The sequence below is a fragment of the Oncorhynchus gorbuscha genome, unplaced genomic scaffold (assembly GCF_021184085.1).
Source record: "Oncorhynchus gorbuscha isolate QuinsamMale2020 ecotype Even-year unplaced genomic scaffold, OgorEven_v1.0 Un_scaffold_1305, whole genome shotgun sequence".
NCBI lineage: Eukaryota > Metazoa > Chordata > Actinopteri > Salmoniformes > Salmonidae > Oncorhynchus > Oncorhynchus gorbuscha.
This window is the reverse complement of record NW_025746122.1, coordinates 16,489-25,757: the sequence shown is the minus strand read 5'-3', so window position 1 is coordinate 25,757 and position 9,269 is coordinate 16,489. Positions and strand designations below refer to the sequence as shown.

Genomic DNA, 9,269 nt, shown 5'->3' with positions numbered 1-9,269 from the left:
GGGTCAGTTTGATATATCTGGAGTACTTTTCCTGTCTTATCCGGTGTCCTGTGTGAATTTAAGTATGCTCTCTCTAATTCTTTCTTTCTCACTCTCGGAGGACCTGAGCCCTAGGACCAGGCCTCAGGACTACCTGGCACGATGACTCCTTGCTGTCCCCAGTCCACCTGGCCGTGTTGCTGCTCCAGTTTCAACTGTTCTGCCTGCGGCTATGGAACCCTGACCTGTTCACCGGATGTGCTACCTGTCCCAAACCTGCTGTTTTCAACTCTCTAGAGACAGCAGGAACGGAAGAGATACTCTTAATGATCGGCTATGAAAAGCCAACTGACATTTACTCCTGAGGTGTTGATCTGTTGCACCCTCGACAACTACTGTGATTATTATTATTTGACCATGCTGGTCATTTATGAACATCTTGGCCATGTTCTGTTATAATCTCCACCCGGCACAGCCAGAAAAGTGCTGGCCACCCCTCATAGCCTGGTTCTTCTCTAGGTTTCTTCCTAGGTTTTGGCCTTTCTAGGGAGTTTTTCCTAGCCACCGTGCTTCTACACCTGCATTGCTTGCTGTTTGGGGTTTTAGGCTGGGTTTCTGTACAGCACTTTGAGATATCAGCTGATATAAGAAGGGCTTTATAAATAAATTTGATTTGATCAGAACTCTTTTTTAGTTTGTCAATTTTTGTTAAATCACATAAATAGTACTCTTCCATTTCAGAGCCTGGATTTTTCCCATTAGGCTATATCAGGCTAATATCCATAACATGTTGATATCAATTCATAAGTGGGCACACGTTTAGGCTTCTACATTGTGAAATCATTACAATACTCCTACTACAATGTTAAAAAATTCTACATTGTGACATTAATTCATTGAAATCATGAAACAACTACTTCATGTATGTATTTTCTAATATTTGATCAGAGATCTTTTATCAGATTATCTCTGGTCACAGCTATGAGATTTCAATCCTGTGTGTTCTCTGGTGTTGAGTCAGATGGCCAGATATAGTAAATCTCTTCCCACATTGACACAGCTATAAGGTTTCTCTCCTGTGTGTATTCTCTTGTGTACTGTCAGATCTCCAGATCGACTAAAACTCTTCCCACATTGATCACAGCTATAAGGTTTCTCTCCTGTGTGTGTTCTCTGGTGTAGAGTCAGGCTGCAGATGTAGCAAATCTCTTCCCACATTGATCACAGCTATAAGGTTTCTCTCCTGTGTGTGTTCTCTGGTGTAGAGTCAGATTGCTAGATTGACTAAAACTCTTCCCACATTGATCACAGCTGTAGAGTGTTCTCTGGTGTAGAGTCAGCTGCAGATGTAGCAAATCTCTTCCCACATTGATCACAGCTATAAGGTTTCTCTCCTGTGTGTGTTCTCTGGTGTTGAGTCAGACTCAGATTGCCAAATTGATCACAGCTATAAGGTTTCTCTCCTGTGTGTGTTCTCTGGTGTAAAACTCTTGACCACAGCTATAAGGTTTCTCTCCTGTGTGTGTTCCACATTGATCACAGCTATAAGGTTTCTCTCCTGTGTGTGTTCTCTGGTGTAGAGTCAGATATGGCCAGAGTCAGATTGTCAGATCAAATCTCTTCCCACATTGATCACAGCTATAAGGTTTCTCTCCTGTGTGTATTCTCTGGTGTACTGAGTCAGATGGCTCAGATTATAAGGTTTCTCTCCTGTGTGTGTTCTCTGGTGTAAAGGCCAGATAAAACTCTTCCCACATTGATCACAGCTATAAGGTTTCTCTCCTGTGTGTGTTCTCTGGTGCACTGTCAGATCTCCAGATCGACAAAACTCTTCCCACATTGACCACAGCTATAAGGTTTCTCTCCTGTGTGTGTTCTCTGGTGTACTTTCAGAGAGATTAATGTTGTAAAACTCTTCCCACATTGATCACAGCTATAAGGTTTCTCTCCTGTGTGTGTTCTCTGGTGTACTTTCAGAGAGCCAGATGAAGTAAAACTCTTCCCACATTGATCACAGCTATAAGGTTTCTCTCCTGTGTGTGTTCTCTGGTGTTGAGTCAGATGGCCAGATGAACAAAACTCTTCCCACATTGATCACAGCTATAAGGTTTCTCTCCTGTGTGTGTTCTCTGATGAATTTTAATGCCTGATGATGTGAATCTCTTCCCACAGTCAGAGCAGCAGTGAGTTCTCTTCCCTGTGGGTCTCTGTGGGTGTTTATTGAGGTGTTCTGATCTGGAGAGACTCTTCTCTGTCTCCTCAGCATCATGAGGTTGTTGAGGCTCCCCAGAGGATCCACGATAGTCACGTCTCTCTCCTGTGTGAACAACAAAGTCAGACAGATGATTAAAGGCCCACAACAGCGATAATCCAGGGTAAAGGTTGATGCCAACAGCATAGCCATGATGTTGTACAACAATTGATGTCTGTAATGAATGTTAAAATTGTCTTAAAATGAGCAAGAAGTCATATTTTGTCTTGTTTTCACATTAGTAGTAACATCTAAGATTGTAGACTAGAAATAAGTTATTCATGTTGTTGAAACTCTAAGCAGTGTGGTAGAAGACTTTTGGTCTACAATACAGGCCCCTTTGTGTTTTCTAAAATTGCGGCACGAGGGCAATTTGATTGCATAAACTCCTCCATGCTAATGAGGAAACCACTAGTTATGGATGTCGTATATCTGGTGTGACAAGAGATGAAAAGAATCTGCCCACTCCATCAAGCAATGGGGACAGCAACACAGGGCATTCACAGGACCTCATGGAACCATGGACCACACCTGCAGAAACTGGACAACAGGGGGAAGCAGAGGAGATACCTATCATAGACTTCTCCCAGCTGACGCTTGACATGCCACCTACGCCGCCTCAAGTGGTAGAAACAACCAGCTGGTATCATTAAGTAGAATCAGCCAACAGTAACACGGAAGCAGCAGAATGGGAGTTAGTAGTGCATGACCTAGATTTAGAATAAGAAGCTTCCATTTAGACACAGGTCTAAGATGACATAATAAGCAATCTACTGTCCCAGTGTAAGCACTCAGTGTAAGCAATCTACAGTCCCCGAGTAAGCACCAGTGTAAGCAATCAGCAGGGCAGTGTCAGTGTGAAAGTGTGGTTTAGCAAGCTCCAGAAACTCCTTCCCCTGTAAAAAGGTATATAAGAGAACAGAGATCATAAGAGAGGCATGTCCTCACTGACATATGAGACAGATCTATGGAGTCATCATAGGTAAATTTACTATTGCACTATACGCTTTTTGTTAGACTAGAACAATATTTGAAACACAGGGGTCTTGACACCTCTTGATCACAGACAAAGCGGCAGTCAAACAGTGAGACATCAAGTACAGATGTGATTAGCAATACAAGGAAACAGCCAAGTACCAGTTACAATATATTGAGTCTATGCACAGAGTTGGAAGTGAATAGTATTAGGATATATGCTTTTTGTTAGACTAGAACAATATTTGAGAACCGGATAATTTTGCCTAAGTACTTATTGGATCACTATCTGAAGCTACTTGGTTGAACTTTGTGAACCCGAAACTGAGTCTCTGAAACACAGGGGTCTAGACACCTCTTGATCACAGACAGAGCGGCAGTCACACAGTGAGACATCAGGTACAGATGTGATTAGCAATACAAGGACACAGCCAAGTACCGGTTACAATATATTGAGTCCATACACAGAGTTGGAAGTGTATTAAGATATTGGAATTCGGAATCTAGTGTTAGTGCTGTGAGAATACCAATTACAGGAAAGTGACCAAGGGGATGAGCATTTAAGGTAATTGAACTATTTTTCCTATTTAGTCAATATTGTTAGAAGTGTCAACGCATTTAAAGTTTTGCAATATTATCTGGCAGAGCTTAAAGCATTAAGGATTGATTGAGCATTATTGATGTATTAGGAAACTGTAGAACCATTGTAATAATGTGTATAAGACAAAAAACAGAGTGACTTAACCTCTAGCGTCGAGCAATCCCGTATTCGGGAGCGTAATCATAGCCTCAAGCTCATTACCATAACGCAACGTTTCCTACTCATGAAAATCTCAAATGAAATGACATAAATATATTCCAACACAAGCTTAGCCTTTTGTTAACAACACTGTCATCTCAGATTTTCAAAATATGCTTTTCAATCAAAAGCATTTGTGTAAGAGTATTGATAGCCTAGCATTAAGCCTAGCATTCAGCAGGCAACATTTTCACAAAAACAAGAAAAGCATTCAAATAAAATCATTTACCTTTGAAGAACTCAAAATGTTTCAATGACGAGGCTCTTAGTTAGTTACATAGCAAATGTTCATTTTTTCAAAAAAAAAATAGCTCTGTTTTGTTCATCACGTTTGATGAAAAAGAAAATGAAAAAGGAAAATGCAGTCACTTACAACGCCAAACTTTTTTCCAAATTAGCTCCATAATATCGACAGAAACATGGCAAATGTTGTTTAGAATCAATCTTCAAGGTGTTTTTCAATATCTATTCGATAATCTATCAGTGGTGGCAGTTGGCTTCTCATCAGAAGCAAACGGAAAAATACTGCTGCGGGCCATTTGGTACCTTCTACGCAGAAATGCTGGAGATTAAAATCAATAATTGCGACGGAGGACTACTTTGTAAAAGTCAAACAACCACCTGGTAGATGTAGTCTCTTATGGTCAATCTTCCAATGATATGCCTACAAATACGTCACAATGATGCAGACACCTTGGGGAAAACGTGGAAAACTAAGCTGACTCCTAGCCCTTCACAGCCATATAAGGAATCATTGGCATGAGGCGTTTCAAAAAATGTGGCACTTCCTGATTGTATTTTTATCTGGTTTTTTTTCTGTAACATCAGTTTTGTGGCACTCACAGACAATATCTTTGCAGTTTTGGAAACGTCAGAGTGTTTCCTTTCAAAGCTGTCAATTATATGCATAGTCGAGTATCTTTTCGTGACAAAATATCTTGTTTAAAACGGGAATGTTTTTCATCCAAAAATTAAAATAGCGCCCCCTATATCCAAGAAGTTAATAAAAGCTTGAAACTTTGACAACTAGGCCAGATTAACGATCTGGAGAGCAAACAGCTTTGACACTCTCACTGAACAGAAAGTGACCCTGGTTATAGGATAAGTGATTGAACTAAAGAATATTTCATGGTGTGGACAATAATATATCTTTAAGAGAGTCAAAACATATACCAATTCTAGTTTCCAAGTGACTACTAGCTGACGAGCATAATAACCAATAGAAGAAGTTATTAGGTATTGATATATACAGAGGTAAAGAAACTTGAAAGTAAGGAATTATAGGAGGAATCCATAACACTCAGAATATTTAAATAGGAGTATATCTATCCAAGACCTCATACTAGACCAGAAAATAAGGGAGTGAACGAAGGAACAAACCCAACTCACGCGAAGGGCCATTACGAAGAAATAGAAGGGTTGGTAGGGCCGCACGGCTAGGCCCTTGTTACACCGCAGTAACTAAAATCCTAAAGTACTCTGCCCTGCCAGAAGACGGGGTAGAGGCATTTGCTGCAGGTATTGGGCAAAAGTCAGCACCGTGACACTGGTAATGAGGAAACCACTAGTGGATGGGATGTCTGATAGAGCAGTATTTCTGATGGATGTAGTATAACTGGTGAAAACCACTGTTATGGAAACTGGTAATGAGGAAACCACTAGTTATGGATGTAGTATATCTGGTAATGAGGAAACCACTAGTTATGGATGTAGTATATCTGGTAATGAGGAAACCACTAGTTATGGATGTAGTATATCTGGAATGAGGAAACCACTAGTTATGGATGTAGTACCATCTGGTAATGTTAGTTATGGATGTAGTATATCTGGTAATGAGGAAACCACTAGTTATGGATGTAGTATATCTGGTAATGAGGAAACCACTAGTTATGGATGTAGTATATCTGGTAATGAGGAAACCACTAGTTATGGATGTAGTATATCTGGATGTAATGAATGAGGAAACCACTAGTTATGGATGTAGTATATCTGGTAATGAGGAAACCACTAGTTATGGATGTAGTAATGAATGAGGAAACCACTAGTTATGGATGTAGTGAGGAAACCACTGTTATGGATGTAGTATATCTGGTAATGAGGAAACCACTAGTTATGAAACCACTAGTTATGGATGTAGTATATCTGGTAATGAGGAAACCACTAGTTATGGATGTAGTATATCTGGTAATGAGGAAACCACTAGTTATGGATGTAGTATATCTGGTAATGAGGAAACCACTAGTTATGGATGTAGTATATCTGGTAATGAGGAAACCACTAGTTATGGATGTAGTATATCTGGTAATGAGGAAACCACTAGTTATGGATGTAGTATATCTGCCAGGAGCAAAAATGGTGAGCAAAGATTTGTTTTTCACAATGTATTCTGAATGTGAATGGGGGAAAACTCAGGGAAGTAACCTCCATTTCCAGGTTGCTTATGAGAGCATTTCACACTACTTTGGGTGTTAATTGTAAGGATCGATTGAATGTCCTGCTTAATATAATGTTTGTGTCATCATCGCAAATCAAAAAACACTTCAACCAGTAAAATGCTTTTTGGCTTTTCCATCAACCTGACAATGAGGGTTTGTACACTGTTTGCCATATTGGCCCACAACTTCACCTAACAACAAATATACCTGTAATGAACGAAGAAGCACTTTGGTTGTTGTTGCATGACATACTGTGGGGCAAAAAAGTATTTAGTCAGCCACCAATATCCCCACTTAGAAAACTCATAGGTTTCAAACAGACAAAATGAGAGAATATACATTATGAAACCTGGTTAAACTATCATTATGACATCATGGATGAATTCTAGAATATACTATATAGCCTAGAAAACTGGTTAAATTATCATATGACCTCATGGATGGCCAATTGTATTCATAGTGTAGTGAATTCAGGGAGAGGCCCTGAGCTGAACTCAAACCTGGGTCCAGCGACTGTCAAGTCAACACCTTATAACTGTTACGCCAAGATGTCTGAACTTCTTGACGAGGTCGCTAGGTGTTGGGTTAAGGTTTCTTCAATATCGTTCTCTATGAATTTGAGAGTGGTTACACTTCTCCTTCCCCCATCCCTCAGCTGTTAACCAAGTCTCTGGGCAGCCATTTTGTTGCTGTTTAAAAAAAAACACACAACCCAGCAATCTGCAGTTCAAACAATAACAAATCTGTCATTCCACCACTATTTTGGTAATAAAAGATTATGGGGTTGGAGAAATGTAACTACAGACAGACCTATGGATGCAAGGACTGACCATCCATGATATCAACATTATAGTTTTAACCATGTTGAGGCGGCAGGGTAGCCTAGTGGTTAGAGCGTTGGACTAGTAACCGGAAGGTTGCAAGTTCATATCCCCGAGCTGACATGGTACAAATCTGTCGTTCTGCCCCTGAACAGGCAATTAACCCACTGTTCCTAGTCCGTTAATGAAAATAAGAATTTGTTCTTAACTGCTATACAGTGTTGATTTACATTGTTTCTAAACATTATAGTAAAAAAATATTATTTGGGGTTCTGATGGGGTACAACAGTTGAACTCAGCTCATGAGGCATGTGTTATATTCTTCAAGAATCAATGGCTGTAAATAAATAATTTAAAAGTCACAATATGGATGTAGCAATTGCAGATTTCCCCCTTAACACCAAACATCAATTCAACTGCAGAGTTTGTGCCTCTGTTGTTAAGACAGTACTTACTAGTGTTAATCAGGGAACGGTTTCTCAAAACCATCTTATGGCTAAATTCATCGTTAGAACCATTGGATGCCTTAAGATGCGTTTGGGAAACCGGGCCCAGATATCCAGGTTCCTTCTCTTCCTCCTCCTCCTTTTTCGATGTAACAGTCATCTCCTCCCCCTCCTCTTTCACGCCATAAACTGCATCCTCCTCTCCTTTTACTTTCATCCTCCTCTTTCACTCTGAACGTCCTCCTCTTCTTTCACAGTAACGGCCCCACTCTCTACTGTGATATCTTCCTCGTCTTTCACTCTGAACGCGTCCTCCTCTTCTTTCACAGTAACGGCCCCACTCCCTACTTCTTGATTTACTGTGATATCCTTCTCTTCATTAGAAGGAGAGTAGCTTAGTGACCGCATGGTCGGAGATGTTAGCTAGCTAGGCTAATGCTAACTTATCCAGCCCGCTAGCTGAATAATAACAACACCGTAAATATGAAATTAAATCGGATAACTAACTAGACGATAGAAGTGGGTTTAAAACACAGTGGCTAATATACACTAAAGCCTCTAAAGTAATGTATTGTTTCGGCTATTTTGTCTAGCAAGCTACCGAGGTGGCTGACTAACTGTTGCTGCTGTTGAAAGAAGAGTTCCGTCCACTACATTATACGTCACACCAGCAGCATAACCATAAATTCCCAGACCGCCATCTGCTGACTGGAGTGGGTAACGCAGTTGAGTAAAATGTAGATTTTATCTTCAGATAACAAGTTAAAGTGTAGGAAGCATGAGTTTTTACTCACCAGTGTAACAATACAGTGTGGTTAAAGACTTAGTAAGCTAGTTGTAATCACGATATGGTTACCTATAAGTACAAACAATGTTTTTGCGTTATTACATATTTATAACTTATTTTGTGACTCTTCCAAACTACCCACAATGCAGTATTTCTAAATATGGATGATCTTCTCTGTGCTACTGAGTTTGTTTGCCAGTGTAACATTAACAAGTTACATGTTTAAAATTTTGTATCCTCTATTTAACGAGGCAATTAATTTAGAACAGTGCCTTAGACCGCTGCCCCGCATTCACCTGTGATAAAGGCGTGGGATTCTGGGTAATCCACAGCAGATTTATGGAGAATTTGAAAATTGAGTGGTCCTGGGATAGAAATGTATAAAATTGACATTACATCATAAAATCCACGTTTTAAATCACACATTAGCAATTGATGTTTTAGAAACTACTGTTGTTGGTTTGGCGTCAAATAAGCCTCTTTATATGTTATTTTCCAAATCTCTGTTTTCCATGTGGGTTCTATGCTAAAGATCCCTCTTTCAGTTGGTATCTAACTGGAAAATGCATCTTTAGGAGTGCTATTTTTACCCTGTTCACTACTGATCGTTCATCCACACTGTGGGGGCGGCAGGGTAGCCTAGTGTTTAGAGCATTGAACTAGTAACCGAAAGGTTGCAAGTTCAAATCCCCGAGCTGACAAGGGTAATTTATGACAAAAGTATATGTTTTATAAACTCATGAACACCAGCCAGTTTATCAGCCCGGTTTTGTTAG

General features: G+C 39.9%; 1 protein-coding gene across 2 annotated transcripts in view; it reads right to left on the bottom strand.

Annotated features, from left to right (window-relative positions):
• LOC124022136 (zinc finger protein 239-like) overlaps positions 1-8,362 on the bottom strand; it is a 55,940-nt gene extending 47,578 nt beyond the window's left edge. For both annotated transcript variants that reach the window (XM_046337180.1, XM_046337179.1), the window contains exon 1: positions 7,992-8,362. In XM_046337180.1, the coding sequence (XP_046193136.1) occupies positions 7,992-8,114 (123 nt within the window). In that variant the 5' untranslated portion in view covers positions 8,115-8,362. The remainder of the gene's footprint in view (positions 1-7,991) is intronic.
• Positions 8,363-9,269: the final 907 nt, after the last annotated feature.